We start from the raw sequence: 22,025 nt of genomic DNA on the forward strand, positions 1-22,025 counted from the left end.
CTCGGCCCCATGCCCGGTGGGACAGGCCTGGATCAGCCCTCCTTGGATTTTCCCTAAGTTTTTTCCAAGGATGCTAGCAACGGAATCCCCCCTCATGAAGACGGGTGGCCTGCCTCTTCTGGGAAGTCTTGGTGACCCTCTCCACAAAACATCTCCAACCTGATCCACTTGGAGGAGCAGGGCCTGTGCTGTTGATTCATGAGGCATGGGTCCCGACACCTTTGCTGACCCCTGCCCAGGACGCCATCCCTCCTCACCCCTGAGGCTAATCCTCCTCTCCTGTAGCCTCCTCCTCCAGCTCCTGAAGCCCTCTGGAGTGACCTGTGGCTTGTGACATTCCCTTTGCCGTCACTGTGACATCCTCTTCAGGCCCCGCATCCCCACTGCACCCCTTGGCCCACATTTCTGTGCTTCTGGCTGTCGGTGGCAGGCGACACGTCTCAGGATGAGCTTGGCACCCAGGCCTGGTGCCAGCGTCTCTGCCCTGGAGAAGGTTGGTTCTTCTGGGCTTGGGTGCTGTGGGCCGTGTGTCCCCCTCCCGTGCTCAGTGCACCCCGGCAGGCCAGCCCCTCTGGCATCTGGGCTCCGGCCTTGGCGTGACCACAGAGGTGGCGGTTACAACAGTCTCCGCAGTGTCCCCTCCCCACTGCCCGGCGCTGTTAAGTGCTGCCCCTCCCTTCCCACACCGTGGACTGCCCCAATCAAAGGTTGGAGTTGTAGTCGCTGGAATGGGAAGGGGGTGGGAGCACTTGTGAAAGTGAAACTGGGGCCTGGGGTGGAGGGTGGGGCCGGGGGTGGGGCTGGTGGGCCCTGCAGCGGGGCTGGGAAGTCCCAGCTGTGGTCACTCACTCTGGCTGCTCCGGGGGCCTCACCACCTCGGCCGGCTCGGCTCCGGCTCCGAGGGCCCGGCTCGGCTGGCTTCCCCGGCCCTGCCCCGCCTGGGCTCCGGAGTGCACTCACGCTGCAGGTACGTGCGGCACAGGTAGGGCAGGAGGGCCGTAGGGATGCTGTGAGCGGTGAGTGGGGACCCAAGAGGCTGAGGACTTAGCTCTGCTCGTGGCTTCCGGGGCCAAGGCCTGAGCTCGGAGCCCAGGCCGCCGTGCCAGCCCACGTCACCGCAGACATACACAGACACGCAGGACGCAGATACGCGGACAGAAAGACATGCATGTGGGCACAGCCAGACCCACACAGACTCACGGGGAGAGCCGCTCACAGGCTCTGAGGCCCACAGACGGGGAGACACACTCGGGTCCACACACAAAGCCCATCCACAAAAGTGGTGACACACCCCAGGCTTACACTCACGTGAGATTGCTTATCTCTTTTCCTTGGGTCCGTGCCCTGTGCTGGCTCTGGCCGGGAGCTGAGTCAAGCCCGCTCCCTGCCCTGGGGGGGCTCATGGCCAAGGTGCAGATGCCCGGACCACACAACTGTCCCTAGGTCACAGGAGAAAGTGTGCCCAGGGCTTGACCAGGCCCAGAGTGGGAGGCGCTGACTGTGGTCACGAGAGGCTGCTTGGTGCCCACTCGCAGGAGCTGGCTGCTGGCGAACGGCCTGAGTGCAGGTGTGGCAGAGAGGGGAGCTGGGGAGCGGGTGGGGGGGGAGCGGGAGCCGAGGGGCAGGCTAGAACACACACCCATCCTGAGCCCCAGGCGCGGCAGCCAGAGCTTCTGAACATTCAGGGTAATGGGGTCAGAGGTCCAGAGTGATAAAGAGCCAGAGAGTCTTCACAGGTATGAGGAGGCAGGTACGGGGCAGGGGCCAAGGTAGAGTCAGCAGGGCATCCAGTCCAGCAGATACTAGTGTGATACCTGGCCAAGACAACCTGGGCAAGGGCCAGCCCTGACCCTGAAGGTTCACTCCTCCTCCAGGCTGGCTCTGGGCTGATGGGGAGGGAGCAGATGGCTAGAGGATCTTGGGCCAGTAAGGAAGGCCCCATTGCCGCAGGGACAGTGGTGCAGCACAGCCCAAGGACACCTTGGAGGTGAGGGCACCCATAGCCCTGCGCCCTGAAATCCAGGTCAGATCTGGAGAGCAAAGATGGGGAGCTGGGAGAGGGAGCAGCCTGCAAGGAAGCTGGGAGGCTGGACATTTGGGGGACAGAGAGGCACCTGGGAGGCTGGATGGGTGCAGGTCAAGGAGGCCCAGAGGCTTGAGGTTGGAGGAAGTTCTGTCTGGGATTGGGAGGCTTAGAGCGCCAGGCCAAGGGAAGCCATGGATGACTTTAAAGTAAGGGAGTGACCTGGTTGACTTGTGCTGTAAGAAGGTCAATAATGGCTTGGGAATTGCAGGAGCAAGGTCAAAGGGGACAGGGAAACCAGCGAGGGCCTCGATGGGCCCTCAGGACAGGCCCAGCTCTGGGTGCAGGTGCTTGAGCAGGTTGGGGGGACGTATCTGCTCATGCAGTCTCACATAAGACCCAAACTGCCAGCCACCCCTCCTTCCCCCAGAATCAGCCTCTAGGGCCTACTCTTGGCATCTGGGAGCTGCCCCCACCATGGCCCCTTGGCCCTGGCTCACTGGAGCTGGGAGATGCAGGATCCCAGCCTCTACTCCCGGGTCCACATGGGCTGGGATGGTCGAGGCTCCCTGACCCCGACCTGTGTGGCTGGAGGCAAGACCTGCCTCTTTTCTGAGCCTGTTTCCTCATCTATGAGATGAAGTGACACCCTACAACTTTGCTGTTATGGGGATCTGATGGGTGCCAGGTGTTAGGCTGGGCACACAGTAGGTGCTTACTAAGTATGAGCTCTCCCCAACCAAGACAGGGCCCACTTGACCTTCCCCACATGCCTGGTGACAGAGCTTGAAGCACATCCAGGTGGGCCCAGGCCACTCAGGCTCAGACCCTGCCAGATGCTGAGGGGCAACAGGGAGAGGGGAGTTTGGGGGCGGGGAGGGCAGACAGCCCTTGGGACAATGTTCCCTACATGTGTGGGTCAGTCTGATCCGGGGCAGGGTCCCTGAGTCCTGGCGCCAGGAGAGGACAACGACCAGTGACCTGGGCAGGGCTGATAAGGACCATCAATCACCGGGGCCTGCCCTCCCACAGGGGGCCTCTCTCCAGCTGTTAGGGCGTTGGAAGGATGAAGGGAGGCCTTGGCTGACCACCTGCATGTCTGACCCCAGAGGGCATGGGGGGTAGATGAGGGTCTGGCCCTGCCCATCCACTGTCATTCCACCCAAGGTAAATGGGGGGCCTGGGGAGAGGTGTTCCTGCCCTGTGTCACCTGAGGGTCAGGTGACAGCCTGACCTTTGTCCGAGGGGTGGGGCGAGGGGAGCCTGGGGATGGGCTGGGGGCTCTGGCCTCTGGTTGGACAGTGACTTCAGTAGGTCCAGCCCTCCTTCTGGCCGGTTTCCCCCAGGCTAAATGAAGAAAGACCTTGCTGGTCTAAGACGACCCCCGACCCCGACCCCCCACCCCGACACAACACCCTCACAGAGGGGTGGGCCGGAGGCCCCACAGCCTGAGGAGTCTCTCTCCCCTCTCCCACCTCAGCTTCACGTAAAGCCAGGAAATCAAACACAGGCCAGACTGAGCTGGGAGGGAGTGTGTGTGCAGCCTGGGGAGGGCCTGGAGCCCAGGCGGGGCAGGGGCAGGGGCAGCCCCTGCTTTGTACCTCCATGCCCTAGGGACCCCCTGGGCCCCTTCTAGGGGAGCACAGCAGGGGTGGGTGGGGAGGAGATGCAATGGATGAGTCCTGCCTTGGGGACCTTCCCCCCAGTTAAATATAGACCTGTGGCCCCTCCCACCACTCCCCCTACAGTGCTGCAAGGGCGGATAAGCAGATAAGCCTTGGGGGCAGCCGGGGGTGGCCAGAGACCTCAAGCCTGACCCAGAGGGGAAGGGCATAGCCTTTTACGGGGCCCACTTTGAGCAGAGGCAGTTAGGCCTGATGGGCAGAATGGGGGTGAGCTGAGGGCTTTGTGGGGGCTGGGGGGGAGTGCAGTGAATGCCAGGGGAGGGGAGAGTAGGCATTGTAGGCCACAGGACCCAACGTCCAGGAAGTCCTGGATGTGGTTGCTGGGCCCGCCCCCCGGGGCCTGTGGGCTGCGGCTTGGGCTGTGCCCCAGAATCTGCATGTTCAACTCTCCTCCCCAGCTCGGGGAGGGTCTGGCCTGGCAGAGCCAGTGAGGGTGGGCGCCTGGAGGACACCCTTTAGACGGCGGTGTCACGGAAGCTTTCCAGAAGGAAGTAGCTGCCTGCATCTCACTGCCAGCTGCAGCCTGGCACAAACACAGCTCTGGCCATGAGAGCGGCCTGGTGCCAGCCTGGGGGTCATCTCCCAGGAGAAGCTTCCCTCACCAAGTGCAGCCACTGGGCTCCATCAGGCCTCACAGGGTCTCACAGGGTTTCTGTGCCCATTTGCTATTCTGTGCCAGGAGCCAACCCCCGCGCCCCGCTCCAGGCCTTCTGAACCTCCTTTCCGTCTAGCTTTCCTGCTACCAGGATGTTGTCGCCGCGGACAGCGACCTCTGGGCTGGAGCTGCAGAGCCCCGAGGAGCCCGCGAAACTGCAGACCCCAGCGCGGGGCACTCGGAAGGCAAGCAGCGGGGACGCACCCGGCTCGCACCCGAGTGAGGACGCTCGGCCCGGCCTGGGCAGCCTTCGGCGGGTCTTCTCCCGCACAAGCCAGCAGGCTTCAGGCCAGGGCCCCGAGGAGGACAGGGGCCTGTTTCAGCGCAGTTCCCGCTTCCTGTTCCGGTCCCTGCGACGTTCCCGAGATGATGGCGCCACTACTGACCAGTCCCAGGCTGCTGCTGTGCCAGGGGTGGCCCGTGGCCCAGAGGTGCCCTCTAGGATCGTAGATGGTGGCAGCCGGCGGTCCTCCACTGGGGTGGGGTCTGAGAAACTGGAATCTGAGACAGGTGAGAGCATCACAAGCAATACTGAGCATGGAGGGGTAAACTGAGGCCAGAGGGTGAGCAAGCAGGGTCAGGCTTCCTGACAGGCTGTCCTCCCCAGCTCTCCCAGATACTGCTTGCACGATTGCATTTTCAGCATTTCAGCCAGGGGAGCATCCACTGGGCAGCTCAGAGAGGTGAGAGTGAGCAAAGTGCGACTCAGAGAGGTTCAGTGACTGGCCTCAAGTCTCATAGCCAGGAAGTGGAGAAATGGGATTTGAACCCAGATCTGCACGACTCCGAAACCCTCACCTCTCCACGGCCTGGCTCCTGGCCAAACTCCAGGGATGGACAAGGCCCTGCCCTCTCAGGTCCCAGGGTCTCTGAGGGTGCCTGGCAGCCAAGGGCCAGGAGGGGAGGCCATGGGGGCTGCCAGGGCAGGACAGGCTGGAGCTGGGCCCCAAAGCAGGGAGGTGGTGCAGAGGGAGGAGGGGGCTCCCAGGCCTGGGGGCTGGCCCAGAGCAGGAACAGCAAGAACTGCTGGAGCTGGTGCAGCCCAGCCCAGCCCAGCCTGAGCTCTGACCCCAGCAGACCCACAGTGAAGACAGCACCTGAGGCCGCAAGTGCAGCTCAGCAGGGCCCTGGGTGGGGTCAGAGCAGGAGAGGAGGGCCGGACTGAACGTGGGGAAGGCAGGGGCTCCTCCCATCTGCTGTTTTCAGCCAGGTTTGGGGCTGGGGGTTTTGCCTCTTGGAAGGGGATTCCGAGGGATTTGGGGCGGTGGGTCCGGAGCAGGCCTTCAGCGGGCTCTGGGGCCGAGCAGCAGCTCCGAGGGGCGAGGACCGGGTGGGGGCACGCCAAGGCTCTGACGGGGCACCCCCTCCCGCCCCTCTGCTGGGGGGGGTCCTTGCAGAAGGCAAATCCGTGGCCGACCTCATCACCGAGCGGCAGCTGCTGGCGGCCTTCGAACAGCTGCGGCAGCTGGAGACGTGGCTGGTGGCCGAGAAGGCCTCGCACACCTTCGAGCAGGACCCCACGGGCTTCGCGCGGCGCGCCATGGACGTGTGTCTGCACTACGACGGGCTGGCGGCCGAGATCCGCGCCATCGTGCGCGAGACGCTGGGCCCGGCCCGCGTGGACGCGGCGGCGCTCGGGGAGCTGGCCCGGGTGGTGCGCGCCGAGGAGGCTGCGCACCCCGCGCCCCCCGCCGACGGCGACTTCCTGCTCACCCCGCGCCGCTGGCGCCAGCACTGGGAGGACGCGGTGCGGACCAGCGCGCAGGAGCGCGTGCGGGCGGCCGCTGCGGAGGCCCCGGGGCCCGAGGGCGCGGCCGGCCTGGCCCGGCTCCTGGCCCAGCTCGGCGGCGCGGTGCGCAGCGACCTGCACAAGGTGCGGCGGGAGGTGCAGCCCGCCTACTCGGCCGCCGGCTTCCCGGCCTGGGAGGCCTACCTGCGCGCCTTCCACGGCGCCGTGGCCCAGCGCCTCCAGGAGCTCGCGCAGGACGCCCGCGGCTGCGAGCAGCTCTACGTCCTGCTGGACTGGGCCGCCAATGTGTACGGCAGGTGAGGCTCCCACCCGGCGCCGCCCGCCCGGAGGAGCACGGCCCCTTTCTGCTTTCCTCCCTGGGAGAGGGCGGGAGGCCCCGCAGCCGAGATCCCGGGGACTTGGACATTCTTTTCCCTCTGCTCTGGGCCACCTACTGTCCTGTCCCAGGGTTCCCTAAGGGGCCAGCCATGCACCTGTTGGGCAAGGCAGGAAAGCGTCTCAGGGGAGGTTGTTCTCCCAGCGCAGAGTCCGGGTAGAGGGTCCACGCTGGTCCACAGGGTGCCCTTGAGCACTTACAAACGGGCACCCCTCCAGGCAGGACACAACTGCGGCTCACAGACACTGGGCACGGGTTGGATCTCACCCTCACTCTTCCCTGAGGACGGGCACCTAGGTACAGGGCACAGCGTGTTGACAGCTCCCACCTCCAGCTCTGCGCTGTGCCGGGGTGGGTTACCTTTGCCTGTGAGCACTCCTCAGTTCTGAGGGCCAGAGAGCAGGTGGGAAGAGGGTGTCTAAACTCCTGGGCTCATTAATTTGCCGTGTGGCCTCGAGCAGGGACCCATCACTCTCTGGACCTCCCTGGTGTGGGCTGGATAGTGTCAGATCCCTGAGCTGCGGGGGGCTAGGTGATGGTGTTAGGCTTTGGCCAGGGGGGAGTTGGGGCAGCCCCTAGCCCAGGCCCTCAGCTTCCACCCTGCCTTCCAGCCCTGACTTCCTGGGTACCCCGGACCTGACTCTGTCCACAGAGCCACTACCCCCACTCCTGGCACCCGCCGTGTGGGCCCGCCTGGAGAGCGACTACATCAGCTTCCTAGAGGTGAGGTGGAGGCAGGGCCGGGCCGGAGGGGCACGATCAAGGCTGACTGTGCTTGCCTCACCGTGGGGAGGTGTGGTGCCCAGAATCACCCTGGGCATCGGGCCTGGTTCTGGCCAGAGCCCCTTCTCACCCTGTGGCCTCCAGCATGGACCTATGCCCCAGCAGGGTGGTTCTTTCCTCCGAGGGTACAAGACAGAGCCAGGAGATAGGGGAACTCAGACCTCCTTCTTGGGAGGGTCTCACTGTACCCCTCTCCCCACCTTGCACAGACCAAGATCACGAGCTGCTTCGATAGCATCCTGCAGCTAGAGCAGAGTCGGTGGGCGGGCGCCGAGGCCCCTGACGTGCTACAGGGCCTCTACCACACGCCGCTGTCCATCGATGTCCACATGGTGAGCCTTGGGAGGAGGGATATATGTCTGGGCCTCCGGCAGTGTCTGGTCCCCCTCGAGGTAGGGACACCCAGAACTATACAGTCCAGTCCCAACCTCCTTTCCCCATTAGATGAGAACCTGAGACCCACCTGGGGCGGAATCAGGCACTGTGGGTCACGTGGCCAGCCTGGGAGCACCAGGGCACAGCTTAGTAGGTGGCCTGTGGATGTGGGGAGCTGGGGGGAGCTGCTGGAAGCTGGAGCCGAGATGATGAGACAGCACAGGGCAGGCTGAAGATGTTGCTGGGCCACAGGTGCGGGACGGGGGGCATCGGGATCTGGCCTCTGATGTGGGTTCAGCAGGTGGGATGTCTTGCAGCTCGTGGCAGAGCACGTGAAGGCGGCCGGTGCCATCTCTGCGGAACTGGAGGCCACCACCCTGCGCATCTGCACACGAGCCCTTGGCCTCTTTCTGCCCAGGTGCAGGCACATCCTCTGCCCAGGGTAGGGTGGGTGGAGAGGCCAGGGCACGGACGGCCATCGTCCCTGGGGGAGGACCCAACCTGTTTGCTCAGACTCTGAGATTCTGGGACAGGTGAGAGGGAGGAGCCTCATTATAAGGGGGGGGGCGGAGAGGGGGAGGTGGGGGTCTGGGGTCTCGGTGGGGACCTGAGGGGAGGGCGGACCCCAAGTCATAGCGCCGCCAGTGAGGGTCCCTAAGGCCTCTGCATACTTTGCCCCCAGGTTTGAAAAGGCTTTTCTAGAGTCGAAGGCGGTGAGCGAACCTCATCTGGGCGCCAATATCAATGCCTGCGAGGAGCTCAGGTGGGCCTCTTGCTCCTCCGCCGGGGTGGGGGGGCAGCCGCCAGCAGGGGGCGCGCGAGCTCTGGGAACCCGCTGCCAGCTGGGGACAGTGGCTTTGGGTGACTTCCCGGAAGGCCTCCTTGGATGCTCCCCTCCGCTCCCGCCCCGTAGGGTGCCCCCTCCTCCCTTCAGAGCTGAGGCCCTGGAAGGGATGCAGGGAGTTTCCACGCTGAGCAGAGGCTGAGAAGCTCCAGCCATTCGTCCTGGCCGGTTGCCGGCCCAGTGTGTCCCCTGCCACCTCGGGCTCCTTTCTTTCCTCCCTTCATCCAAGTCAGCCATCTTCCTTTGTAGCGACACTCCCTTCTCGGGGAGCCCTCCCTGACAGTCTGTCCCCCCTCCCCACTACCCTGGGAGTGGCACCTGGGTCCCTCTGCCCCCAGAAGGCAGAGGGCCTCCCTTTCTGCTGGCAGTGGCTGCGCCCCTTCTGTGCCTTCAACACAGGACAAGTTCAATGTCCCCACGTCGTGTATGCTGTGCACCAGCTGCCACAGTCCCCCGCCCCCACCCCCCTGGGTTCCCGTCCCCGCTCTGCCACCCGCTGTCTGTGAACCTTGAGTGTCGAATGGGGACTGGAGCACCTGCTCCCTAGGGCTGTGGTGGGGGGACTCAGCACCTTAGAGGGGTCGTTCCGTGAAGGCTTGTGATGTGCTGGGCTCTGGGCTAGTACTTTACCTGCATGATGCCTGTCATCCCAAGTGCAGTGTCCCCGGGTTCTGAACAGAAAGTGGAGGGGGGATCCCTGGGTGGCGCAGTGGTTTGGCGCCTGCCTTTGGCCCAGGACGCGATCCTGGAGCCCCGGGATCGAATCCCACGTCGGGCTCCCGGTGCATGGAGCCTGCTTCTCCCTCTGCCTGTGTCTCTGCCTCTCTCTCTCTCTGTGTGTGACTATCATAAATAAATAAAGAAAAAAATATAAAAAAAAAAAAGAAAGTGGAGGCTCAGAAAGGAAATGCCATGTGCCCACCATCATGCGCCGTCCAGTATGTGCTGGACCTGGGACTTGAACCGGGCTTGTCTGAATCCAAGGCATGACCGTGATGAGGGCCACTTCTCTAACACCCTCTCATCCCTAATCTGAGCCAGGGTGGCCCGTTCCATTCAGCCCAGGGAACAGTCCCTGCCACTTGGTAGGCAGCCACTGGCCCAGCCCCTGATGCAACTTTAGCCTGCCTCTTTGTGTCCCTGTTCTGGGGCCTGGGCTTAGCTTGGCCCTCAGTTTCCTCAAAAGTGAAATGGGGACATTGCCAGCTTCAGAGAGGCAGTTATGAGGCTCAAAGGAGGGCCTCTGTGCCAGTCATGGCCAGGCTGCCCTGTCTCATCAACAAGATGGACAGAAGTTTGGTCAAGAGCTGCCACAGGGGAGCCCTGCTATGCAGTGGGGCCCCCGCCACCACCCAACTCACCTACCCTCTGTGATCAGCTCCTGGGGCTTTGGTGCTGGCTTCTCACCTGACTCTGCCTTCAGGATAGCTTGGAGCTGCCCTTCACATTATAGTCTAAGTGAATGCAGTTGGTGTGGTACTAGCCTCCGTAGCCTACCTAGCATATACCTCCGTAGGTATATGCTATAACTTTTCCACGGCTTACTTCTGCCCACCTCCTCACCTGTCCTGGCCCCTCCCCAGGACCAGTCTTCTGGCAAGGTTCCCAGGAACCTTTGAAGAGCTGGAGAAACCTCTGGTGGCTGCCACCTGTACCTTCCAGAAGCGGCTGCTGCAGGGCTTGCAGGATGATGTGCAAGTGAGTGGGACTCCTCACCCCACTTTCCACACCCAGCAGGTGCCTTCCTGTGCCCTGGAGCCTGGGGGGCCAAGTCATAGCATTCACGCACCCCAGGGGCAGTTTCAGGGGTGGTACGTTGGAGGGTGGGCAAGGGACCCAGGTAAATTCACAGTGGGGCAGTGAGGTCAGGAGACACCTATTTGCTTCAGTCTCTGCCTCTCAGAGAAAGTGAGTTCAGGGAACCAGACCCCTTGCCCAGCCCCCCAAGGCCTCCCTAGGCAACCCCAAGCAAGGGCTGCATAGAGCCTCAGACTTTAATCTTGCTCACTGGAGCTCGGGGCCTGGAGGAGGCATTCCTGCCAAAGGCCTAGTGACACTGGTGGCTGAGAGAGAAGTCACCAGGGAGACATTAGAAGGGAGTCAGACAGGCCCTCCAAAATTTCTTCCTGGTGACACGTTGTCCCTTGGCCTGAAACCCCCTGTTAGGAGCCACATGCTGGGCTCCGAGCAGAGGGTCTGAGGAGGAGGATATGCCTGGAAGACTCCTGTCCCCCTCTGCTCCCAGCCGCTTTTCAGGGTCCTGTGTACCAAGGCCTGGCTGACACATGACGTGCTGCAGCCCCTCATGAACAAGGTGGTGACTTTCGCCCACCATCTGGAGCACGTGGCCCCACTGCGTGCACAGGTATCTGAGGGGAGAGGGTGCTTGTGGGGTTGTGTTGTGCCCTGGGTGCGGGCTGTTAGCTCTGACTCTGACCCCCAATTCCCGGGCCTCCCAGGAGACTCTGCAGGAGGTGCATCGGTACGTGGTTCGTGAATACCTGGCACAGGTGCTGAGGCCGCGTGAGCGGTTCCGGGGTGAGGAGCGCATGACTAGCTCCCAGAAGATGGGCTTGGACGCCCAGGCCATTGGCGACACCTTCCAGGGCTTGGTAGGAGCATAGCCTGACTGCCCCGAGTCTGGCCTCCTGTAGGGCCTCTGGCCTGTGGACCCTCCACTGGCTCCCCCCATTCTCATTTTAGTGTCCTCTGCAAGAGCCACGGCCAGTGGGCTTTGGCGGAAGTGGCTCTCTGTACTCTCCAGGACACTCCGGGCACAACTGAGGCGGGGCCAGGGGGGGTCATCTCCATATATTTGCATACGGTTGGTGGGGTGAGTAGGGAAGGGGCAGCCTGTGGGAGGCTCTTCCAGCACCCCTGACCCAGCCTTTGGAGCTGAGGCATTTTCTCCATACACACCCACCCCTTATCTGCACTGAAGGTCCCCCCCACACTGTAGGATTCCGAGCAGGACTTCCAGGCCAGGGCCTCAGTTTACCCATCTGAGCAAAGACAGAAGACATCTCCGCATTGTATGGTGGGAAGAGGAGCTGAGGACCCTCCGGCCAGGCGTGCAGGAGGCAGTCACAGCGGGGACGCGGTGGATGGGTTGCAGGCATGGGTGGCAAGGAGGCTCCCAGGGGAGGTGGCCCGTCTGGCATTTGTCTCCTTGTCTCTGCAGGGCTCTGAGGCCACGTGGCTGGACCAGGCGATCCCGTGCGTGGCTGACATACTGGGCGAGACTTACAAAGATGACATCCAGCGGCACCTGGAGACGCTCATCGGGAGCTACCCTGACATCAGGTCAGTTACCCACCTGCTCCCTCCCTGGGCTCCAACGGGGCGCCACCAGGGGGGCAGTGTCGGGTCCCTGCAGAAGGGTCCCTGTGGCTCTGGGTGGATGGGTGAGGGACCACAAGGGGGTCAGAGTGTTCTGGTGGGGAGCGGGGCCCCCGTGCAGGCGGGGTGGGCGCCGGGGGGGGGGGTTAGTGTGCGCAGATGCAGGTGCCTAGATCGCGGCCCTGACCTTCAGGCCCCGGGTGGGGGCAGGGCGGGGACCCCGACTGCCCCTCCTTCAGAAACTATTCTCGGCCATTCTCGAGGCCATTCTCCATCAGTGCCGTGGGGTCAGGACGTCCCAGGAGCCCGACAGGGTTGGGTTGGGGTCAGGGCCCCTCCTTGGGCATCAGGCGGTGATGACAAGGACCCATCCGCCAGTCTGAAGGGGAGGCATGGCCCCCTCTGTGAGAAAACCCTATTGGGAGTCCGGAGACTCCTGAGACTGGGCCAAGAGGAAAGAGGCTTTTATCCTGGGGTGTGTGTTTTGGGGGGGCAGAGATGAGTCATCGAGCCCATGGAAATTCCAGCCTGAATCTCTCCATAGCTTTGGAGATGCCAGGATGGGGAGGCCACACAAAGCCGGGGGGCAGAGCCCTTTCCCCAGCCCATACTGGCTCCGCCTTTGGCTGGGAGTGTCTACCCCCCTCACAGTGCCGCGGGGTTTCCCCTAGTCCCTGGGGTTCCCCTGCCCTGGGTGGGGGGGCCCCATCCTGGAGGCGGCACTTCTAGTACTGGGGTTGGGATGAGGGCGACTCCCAATGCTGCTGTGCCACAGCCTCCCCCACCTCCGTGTTCCCTCTCCCCCTGCTGCCTGTGGCTCCCGGCACAGTGCTCACAGGAAGAGGCCTGGGACATCCCCTGGCCTGGACCCGCTCCCCCTGAGGCCATATCGCTCCCCTCTACTCCTCCACTGCTTCTCGAACCTCTGCTTAGACTGTTTTCACTGATGGGCTTGCTCCTCCCCTCCCCACCGGCTCAGCACCTTGGAGCCCCAGACGCCCTGCCCCGGGGCACTGCTCCTCCGCCTCGGTCATTCTTGGCCTTTCTTAGGCCAGGCTCCAGGGATGCTGGGTGCACCTGTACCTGAGCCCAGGGGTCCCCTCACTCGAGGTTGGGACTGCCACAGGAGATGTTGGGCCTACAGATGGGGGCGTGTCTTTGCAGGCGGGACCACGTCCTGGCCATTCTGGCGCTGCGCAGACTGGGCCGCCGTCGGAACCAGCGCCTCCTGCAGCATGCCCAGAGCCTGCTGAGGGCTGCGGGCAAGGCCGGGGGCTCCGGGGGCTCCGGGGCTGCTGGGGGCCACGTGCTCTTCGAAGAGATCGAGGTGCCTGCCTCCGTGGACCTGCTGATCACCTGCATCTAGTGCTCCCGGGTCTGGAGGGGGCGGGCCTCAGGTGGAGGGCTGCATATGCTAGCGGGTCGGGTGGGCGCCTTCACCCAGACACTGAGCCCCAAGCCGGACGCCCGGGGAGGCACCCTCAAGGAATCCCCATCCTCAGCCATCCACGGCTTGCCAGAAGGAAGGGCCAGAAGATTGGCATTTCAGGCATTTGCGGGGGAGTGTTTGGGGTAGCAGAGGTTCCTTTCAATATTGCCCATCAGGGAAGGGCTCCCTGCCTAGCTGTCCGGCACCACCCCCAGGCTGAAAGTATAAAACAGAGTATTTATTTTTAAAATAAAGGTGAATTAAAATAGTGCCTCCCTAAAGAGAGTCAGGGCCAAGTTGGCTGGGAGCAGGCGTGGGTTCCCACATACAGAGGGGTCAGGATGGAAAGTTCTGTGGTGACTCCATTTGGTGAATGGCCCTTTCCTGCCCATTGTACAAATGGGGAGACTGAAGCTGGTCCAGAGCTGGGAAGGCCTGTGCCTGTGGCTGTAGAGAAAACAGTCTTTAACCCTGGGATCCTGGGTTCACTGGCCTCATGTGCCAAGTGAACCTCACCCAGCAGGGGTGGCCACTGCTCTGTCCTGTTCTAAACAGGCCTGGGCTCCTGGGAGACAAGAAGGCCAAGGCTTGTCCTGCAGCCTGGGGTATTTGGGTTAGACGTCAGAGGGACTTCCCAGGAGTGAAAGTTGTAGGACTGCTGCAGGACAAGTGTCACCCGTGGAGTATGTGTGTGGGAAGTGCTGATCCTGTAAGTCTCAGCTCTGCAGGTGGGGCTGCAAGGAGATTGCTCCAGTGTGCACCTGTTACCCCTCCCCGCCCCCCTTCTCTCCCAGAAGGCTGGCACTGAAATTTGACTCAAGCCTCCTGGCAAGGCTGCAGGGAAGCTCGTTGGCATGGGCAGCCTCCAGCTTGCCGAGTGCGGAGATGGTGGGGAAGACACTGAGGCAGCCGTGGGTGCCTTCCCACCACCGCTCTGCAGTAGAACACCAGTGCCTCTCTGAGCCTGACCTTGACCACGGCCGCGGGGCTAGATCAGGGGCAAGGTTCTAGGAACCAAATGAAGTTGAACCTCCCGAGGACAAGGCAAGGGTTCTGAAAGGTTGCGGGGCCAGGCAGGAGGGGGACAGGACTCTCCTGCCTTCCCCTGGGCCTGCCTCCTCCACCGGGGATGGCCAGGGGACCTGGGCAGGGCTGCCACAGTCCCCACACCAAGCCTGGAGAACAGAGCCACACCTGGGTGTTGTTGGGGTCCTGAAGAGAGTGTAGCAGGCACCGGGGGCAGCCCCCTTCATGAATACACAGGGCTGGGGGTCAGAGGTGGGGCAGGCAGGAGGCTGAGGAGTGTCTAGTCTCCCTAGGCAGGGAACCCAGTCGGGGGTGGGGGGTGGGGCAGACATGAGGATGAGGAGAGGCTGCGGTTTGGTTCACAGGCTCCAGGCTAGGGGGTAGGGGGCAGAGCGTGTTCTAGTGTTGCCACTGACAAGCAGTCGTGGTGTCTCTCCGCTGTGGGGAAACTGAGGCCCGAGAGGGTAGAGGTTTGTTCACAGTAGGCCCCAGCACAGGTAGCCTGAGGCTCTCACAGCCAGGGGAAGGGCGGTGTCAGAGGAGCACCTCTTTCCCCAAGAAGAGGCAGCCTGCCTGGGTGGTGGTGGGGGGGTGTAGGAGGGCTGGATCTGACCCTGGCCAGGTTCTCCCTAGGGAGCCCGCACCCTGTGTTTGAGTCCCAGTGCCCTCGTGGGAGTGTCCTCCTGCAGCCCCTGGCCTGCCCGAGCCCCTGGGCTGGAGGCTGAGGGTCCCGGGGCTGGGTTTCCAAGACAGGCTACAGAGGTGTGGAGGAGTTCCATCCCAGCTCTGTGCCTCAGTTTCCCTAGCTGTGAAATGGGGGTGCTGTCCGTGCCTCCCAGGCTGAAGTAAAGCCAGCCTGAAAGCCGATCCCTGGCCCTCCCGTAAGCCCGCGTCCCCAGGGCCAGGCCCTGGTCTGCACCGCACGCAGCTGCTAAAAGGGCCCCGGTGCAGGAGCCTGAGGTCAGTGGGGTCCGTGAGGGGGGAAGGCGCCCAGGAGGAGGCTAGGAAGAGGCGCTGAAACAGAGTAGCCGCCCTCTGACAGGGGCTTCCTGTGGTAGTGGAAAGGGTTCAGGCTGAGACCCAGGCCATCTTCCTGAGCATGTCTGGGCCTGGAGACAGGAAGTCAGGTTTTCCTGGCAGGAACCTTCATGCCCAGGCGGCTATGTGTGCCTCGCGTGTGTTCCTGTGGGCCTAGCAGTGTCTGGAGACGGGGGCTGGCTTCCCGAGGGCACGTTGGGATGAGCAGGGAGCTAGACAGCAGCTTCCCTCGGAGGGAAGGCGGGGGCCCAGAGGTGGGCCAGGCCTAGGGAGCCGGACTCTGGACCATCCCAGCCCCGACCCACCCGTTCCCCCTGTCCACCAGGTCCTGGGAGGCCTTGCAGAGTCTAGAGCACTTCCTTGGCCATCCTGTTGTCCAGGCCAAGCATGGGGGAGGGGCTGGGCCTCGGAGGGCAGCTTCCGGACTTGTGGGCCAGCTTGTCTGGCTGATAAGGAAGCATGTGTGCATGTGTGTTCCTGGAATGTGCCTGGGGATGGAGGGCCCTTGCCCAGTGTCTGCATTCCCCTAGTGGAGCAGGACATCCTATTTGCCCCTAGGCCCTGGGCCCTACCAGCTGATCCTGGTGCCATCCTGCCTGCCGGCCACCCTCGTCCTCCCACATGGCTCCCTGCTCTTTCGTCTCAGCTTGTGGGGAGCTCAGCTTGGCTGCCTTCAATGCCCACGCTACCTGGGGCTCCTTCGTGGATTGGGGGTTGCATCTGGTCTCTGGCACCGAGCCTGTGGAAAAAGACAAGGCCCGCTTTGAGCAGTTTTTGGGACCCCAGCCCACCCTGGAGAGGACAGTGACAAAGCACAGAGGGGCACCCTGCCCAAGGCAGAGTGCTCAGGTCCAAGGACACGATGAGCCACAGCTTGCTAGTCCTTCTGCCAACCCAAGGACAATCCTGGGGTAACATGAGGGGACTTGAGGGTCACCCAGGAACCTAGTCCCAGCTCAGCCTGGGACTTGCACCTTCTGTGGGCACCTCTCCTTGCAGGTCCCCTGGTGCCCGGGCCCAGCTCCCCTGGGGAGTGTCGTGCTGTACAAGCCCACGGGCCACACCAGGGAGGAGGGTGTTCTGGTCTCAGCCCTGCCCTCCTCTCACTGAAGACCCAGGGACCTTTCCACTCAGAGGCCCCGTCTCCGCCTCTGCAGCATCTGAGACCATCCCTGATCCTGGCGCGGGGCTACGCTGTGAGTGAATCAGCTTGTCATCTCCCTGCCTGCGCCATCTCTCCCTCTTCCTTCCTTCCTGGGCCCCCACCTCATGGGGCCCCTGGACACGGGGGCAGCACTCTCATCCGCCAGGAAGTGGTCCTTGCAGGCTCCCACCACTGCAGGGGTGAGGCAGAGAGGAGAGGGGAGAGGAGGCCACAGTGGGACCAGGGTCCCCCTCCATCCCCAGATCGTCACTGCCTGCCTTTGCCACCACAAGGTCCCTTTAGGAACTCAGTAGGCTGGAGGAGCCCTTCCCCAGCCAGGCCATGTGAAGCAGAGGTCTGGGGGGCCAAGGACGCTGCTGACAGGGGCCAGCCCCACAGAGCCCCAGGGCTCAGATTGAGAGAACCCTCAAGTAATGAAATCTCAGGATCTTGGAAAAGAGGAATGTCCTGAAAAGTCCTGCCATTTCTGGAGCACCCCCCACCACCAGCCCCCGTGTGCCTGGCTGTGCTCAGTGATTTAAGGCTTTCCTCCTTCCCGTGGATTCTGTGCAGGGGTTTAAAAATCAGCGTCTAGATTCAGACACCTCTGGGCTGGGACCCCAGCTCTGCACCTTCTTCCTAGCTGTGTGACTTTGGTCAAGTTACTCCACCTCTCTGGGCTCTATCTCTAGGTGTAAAATTAGGAGCATTACGTGAGAAAATACAAATGTGGCGCTGGATGAGGGCCTGGTCTGCAGTTCCGCACTCCCCCGAGAGGAGCATTATTCTTATTTACATGGACCATGTCCTGCGATCCTTTCCTGGCAACCTCCCGAGCACGTGTCACCTCCATTTCCAGGAGGGAAGACCGAGGCCCGAGGCATAGAGCCGGGTGTCTAAAGACACAGATGTTGGTGACGGAGCTCCCCGGGGGTCAGATGGTCTTCATGCCTAAGCCCCCACCATCATGCCTCCCTTCTCCAAAGTCCAGAAGCCCAGAGCTCCTGGGTGTCCTCCCTGGCTTTGTTGGAGGAGGAGGAGTTCCCAACACCCAGGCCCTGAGGGGGCTTGGGGGTTTGGGGCAGCCCTCCACTGCTCCTGGCCTGGTGGGGCTCCAGCAATGCTGGGATTCCCAGGAAGCTCCTGCCGGTGACTCATCTATGTCATTGGGTGGGTGCTGATGGGGAGCAAGGCCCCTTGGCTGTTTTCCTGGAAATCAAGCGAGCTAAGAGAAAGGCCCGGGCCTGAAGAGACAGGAACTGAACCTAGCCGCCTTGCATCACCACCTGCACTGCAGTTACTGGAAGGACGCCAGGACACCTGCAAAAGCCACATACCCTCACCTCAGTTTCTCCATCTGCCAGACGCAAAAAGAACTCTTGGGCCTGGCTTCCTCTTTAGGGGAAAGGGAGGAACTTCCTGGGTGATGGGAGGGGCACAATCTGTTGGTATACACTTGGTCTGGTGAGCACCCTTGTGGGCGGGGATGCCCTGTAAGGGAGGTTCCAGGTCAGCTGTCCTGGCCATCCCGTGGTCCCTGGGGCGGTCACCAGACCCCAGCTGAGGTCCGGCACAGCTTCAAATGCACCTGAGCAATTGACTTCCCCTATTGGGGAAGGCTGGGTGGCATCAGGGACCACAGCCTCAAGACCTCAAACTTTGTGTCCACTTACCACTCTGAGACTCAGTTTCCTCATCGTCAACAGGGGATACAATGGCTCTGCCTAGTGTTGTTGGTGAGTGGGGCATCCCCAGGAAATAAAGAGGCCCTAGGAGGGATCCCAGGTCAGGTGACAGCCTGGGAAGTAAAGGACGAAGCAGGCTGGGGTTAGGGCAGTGGGAAGTGCAAGTCATCTCTGAGAGGGAAGTGCGCCTATGCCATGGGGGAAGGGCTCAGTGACATCCTGGAATGCCCTCATCTCCCAGCCCTGGGGACCCTCCACCATGGTCAACACTGCCCTTTTGACCCAGGCACCCTGGCCAGGTCCTCCTGGGGTAGCCGGGCCCAGTGTCCCACAGCCCTTTCATCCTTGTCCAATCTGCCCGTGGGCCTTTGCACCTGCTGACCCCTGCACCAAACGGCATCTTCCTCCTGCCTGCAGTGTCCTGCTTCTTTCGGGGACCTTTTTTCCAGCAAGGCTCTCAGGCAGCTCAGAGGCTGAGGAGAGGGAGGACCACCAGTCACACACACACACACACACACACACACACACACACACACACACTGCCCAACCTGGCTGGGCCATCAAGGTCGACTTGGCCCCACCTACTTCCCAGGTGAAGGTGAAGATTCAATTGACCCAACAAGGTCATGGAAGAGATGGGGAATTTTTTTTCTGAAAGATGAAAAACAAGTGGAGGGCAGTAAAACCTTCCATTTTTGCATCTGTGCTGGCTGCCTGGCGGTCTTCACCCGTGTCTGACTTAAACACATCAAGCTGCATCTCACACACTGATCAACCCTGGGGGAGAAGCGATACCGCGCAATGCTTGCTGCTGGTGCCCTGAGCTCCACTGCGGACTGGCACGTGACTGGACCTGTCTGTGCCTTGGTTTCCTCATCTGTGAAGAGAGGTATCCATTTCCTGAAATTGCCTGATGAAATCAGTTAACGCATGCAAAGCACTTAGAACAGAGGGTGGCACCTGCGGAGGTGAATGAAAGTCAACTGTCTACCCCCAAGATCGAAAGTATGGTCATAAAAGAGATTATTTGATCGGGACCCCCGGGTGGCCCAGTGGTTGGGTGTCTGCCTTCGGCTCAGGGCATGATCCTGGGTCCCAGGATCGAGTCCCGCATCAGGTTCCCTGCAGGGAGCCTGCTTCTCCCTCTGCCTGTGTCTCTGCATCTCTCGTGAATAAAAAATAAAAATTTTTAAAAAATATTTGCTCACCTGGGTTCAAAGCGGCATTATTCACAATAGCCAAGGGGTGGCTGCAACCCAAGGATCCACTGACAAATGAGCGGATAAAGGATGAAATATTGAAGAGAGCCTGACACATGCTGTAACACAGATGAACCTAGGGGCATCGTGCTGAGGGAAACAAGCCAGTCACAAAAGGACTAAGACTGTTATGATTCCAGTTCTATGAGCTGCTTAGTCAAATTTATACAGAGAAAGTAGAACAGTGATTGGCGGCGCTCGGGGAAGAAGGAAAGGGAAATCAGCATTTCGTATGTTCGGAGTTTCATTCTTGCAAGATGAGAAATGTCTGGAGATGGATGGTGGGGACGGTTGTATAATAACGTAAACATCACTGAATCGTATGCTTAAAATGGCCAATATGGTAAATTAGGTTCTGTGTATTTTATCACAATTAAAAAGCCAGCCAGCTGTCATTCCTGAGCAGAGGGAAGGGAGGCCAGCTCACACGTGTCCTGGGCTTCTGCGGCCCCGGGTCACAGTGGGGAGCTGGCCACTGCTCCCGGCACCCGGCCGGCACACTTGACTTCTGGGCTGGCCTGGGGAGGTCGATTGCCAGTGGGCTTCTGCCTCCTGTCCTCTCTTCCAGGTGGAGATGGCCTGCTCTCCCCTGCCCATCCCCTGGGGAGGCAGCAAATGGGACAGCAGCTGGCCAGGAACACTCCCAACAGGCATCTGATACTCATTTCCTGTTGGGGGTGGAATTCTTGGCTGGCCTTTGGCTCCCTCTGCAAGGGTCTGGCCTCTTGGGGACAGTTTTCTCATCTATCACTAGGGGGAAAGGATAGGGCCTGCCCCACTGACCATCATCCCTTGGCCCTGTATGCAGCCCTGTTTTCAGAGGGTTTCCCTTGTGTTGGGGTCTCCACGTAGATGACCCTTGAGTCTCCTATTTTAATTCAGGGAAAGGGGAAGTGACCGGTACAACCACAAAGGAGAAGGCAGCTTTTCCCAACTCCTGGCAGCTGCTCAGGGTAAGGCCATGGAGACGGAGCTTAGGCAGCTTGGGCATCGGGGGTCAAGGTTGGCTGCCCAGCATTTGCCCTGTCGAAGTGTCCTTCCTGCCTCTGCTATCAGGATCCCGGGCTCCGAGGGGATGGTGGGATCTGCAGCCCTGACAACCACACACCCCGGCCCCATGACTCAGAAAGCTTCAGATTCTCCAGAGATTTCCCAATCTGTTTGGGGTTAGACAAGGCGGCCTGGCAGCAAAGTGTGGGGATTGCACAATGAGGCCACTGCAGGCAGCCACAGAGGCAATGAGCCAGGAGCCCTTGCTTCCCATCCTCATGGCCCCTATGTGACTGGATGAACTTGGGGATCTGGCCTTTAGTCTCCCCATCTGTTCACCAGGGAGTAAATGGAATAACCCTCCCAGCCCTGGGGCACTGTGGCTCTGTTAGTTCATCTGAAACTGTCACCTGGCAACCCCTCCCCCAAGGACTCAGGGAAATTCAGTGTGAGTCCCCGTTACAGCCACTTTGTGAAGTCTGTCTCCTTCTCCTCACAAGCAGCGCCCCCACAACCCCTAGGACAGGATCTGTGGCTGAAGCCAAAGCTGGCACTTGACCACCACTCGCAAGGAGGAAGAGGAAGTTCTCAGTCCCAGGGGGGCACCCCTAGCTTTGCCTGCCCCACTCCCAGGCCTCAGAGATCTGTGCCCAGCTGGATAGGGAGAGCAGGGAATCCACAGGGAGGGAGAGAACAGGGTAGGGGCGAACAAAGGGGTGGGAGGAGCAGGGGCTCTAGCAATAAATAAAAGGGAAGCTGGTGCCCAGCTGGGAAATTCCTTAATGACAGGGTTTTTTCCAGAGGGCAAGAATTCCTAAAATGAGAAATAGTGCAGGAGGTGAGTCCCTAATGGTTGCTCTTCACCAGCAATAGCACCCCTACCCCAGAGAAACAGGACCCCCTGAGGAAGGCCGAGGCCCCTGGTCTGATGACCAAGCCTGAGCTGTTGGGGTCTGAGCCTGGTGCCCAGAAGCCTGTCCCAGCCCAGCCCCAGTCCCAGAAAGGGAAAGTGCTCCAGTGGGAGGGGCGCAACAGGAGGTTGGACCTCGGGCCACCTGTAGGTCCCTTCGCCTTTCTGAATCATTTTACCCTTTCAAGCAAGGCTTGCTAATGAGAGCGAGTGCTGGGCACCCAGCAGACTGCTCCTGGTGGATGGCTGGATCCCTGCGGCACCGTGCGCCCAGGGTGCGGCCTCGGGCAGGGCTGCTTCCCTGGCTCCTGTGGCCACCCCGGCGTCCAGGGAGGGAGCGAGCGCTCTGCCCCGGGGGCCACCCCGATGTCCAGGGAGGGAGCGCTCTGCCCCGGGGGCCACCCCGGCGTCCAGGGAGGGAGCGCTCTGCCCCGGGGGCCACCCCGGCGTCCAGGGAGGGAGCGCTCTGCCCCGGGGGCCACCCCGGCGTCCAGGGGGGGAGCGCTCTGCCCCTGGGGGCCACCCCGATGTCCAGGGGGGGGAGCGCTCTGCCCCGGGGGCCACCCCGGCGTCCAGGGAGGGAGCGCTCTGCCCCGGAGGCCGCCGGTGTCCTCTGCCCCGAGGGAGCGGCGCGGCCCAGGGCGCTGGGGTGCATCCCCCGGGACCCCCGGGACCCCCGGGCTGGGCGGGTGCCGCGCCGAGCCGCGGGGTTGG

General features: G+C 61.8%; 1 protein-coding gene and 1 long non-coding RNA gene across 3 annotated transcripts; one reads left to right on the forward strand and one right to left on the reverse strand.

Moving 5' to 3' along the window:
* The first annotated feature begins 804 nt into the window (after positions 1–804).
* Positions 805–13,540, forward strand: EXOC3L4 (exocyst complex component 3 like 4). Of its 2 annotated transcripts, none has more exons than XM_035719576.2 (12): positions 805–967; positions 4,388–4,873; positions 5,761–6,409; positions 7,101–7,212; positions 7,482–7,604; positions 7,965–8,065; positions 8,330–8,410; positions 10,075–10,189; positions 10,737–10,856; positions 10,951–11,103; positions 11,673–11,794; positions 12,995–13,540. In XM_035719576.2, exons 2-12 carry the CDS (start codon positions 4,456–4,458, stop codon positions 13,194–13,196), a joined length of 2,196 nt encoding a protein of 731 aa, XP_035575469.2. In that variant the 5' UTR covers positions 805–967; positions 4,388–4,455; the 3' UTR covers positions 13,197–13,540. The 2 variants fall into 2 exon arrangements, with proteins under 2 accessions (XP_035575469.2, XP_025299205.3); XM_025443420.3 differs by having other exon boundaries at positions 4,440–4,873.
* On the reverse strand, positions 13,488–21,967 carry LOC112657406 (uncharacterized). The gene is made up of 7 exons (XR_003134983.3): positions 21,491–21,967; positions 19,361–19,501; positions 18,839–19,029; positions 18,527–18,625; positions 18,141–18,265; positions 16,013–16,062; positions 13,488–13,706 (listed from the first exon to the last, which is right to left on the reverse strand). It is a non-coding gene; the product is annotated as an uncharacterized LOC112657406 (long non-coding RNA).
* Between the last annotated feature and the right edge of the window lie 58 nt (positions 21,968–22,025).

Source organism: Canis lupus, chromosome 8, assembly GCF_003254725.2.
Source record: "Canis lupus dingo isolate Sandy chromosome 8, ASM325472v2, whole genome shotgun sequence".
NCBI classification, from domain to species: Eukaryota; Metazoa; Chordata; class Mammalia; order Carnivora; family Canidae; genus Canis; species Canis lupus.

Bases quoted from the DNA above. Each gene is read 5' to 3' on its own strand.
- EXOC3L4 (XM_035719576.2), top strand. From the start codon at position 4,456: ATGTTGTCGCCGCGGACAGCGACCTCTGGGCTGGAGCTGCAGAGCCCC. The intron at 4,874-5,760 runs GTGAGAGCATCA...GGGTCCTTGCAG, and splicing joins GAAACTGGAATCTGAGACAG to AAGGCAAATCCGTGGCCGAC. The intron at 8,066-8,329 runs GTGCAGGCACAT...CTTTGCCCCCAG, and splicing joins CTTGGCCTCTTTCTGCCCAG to GTTTGAAAAGGCTTTTCTAG.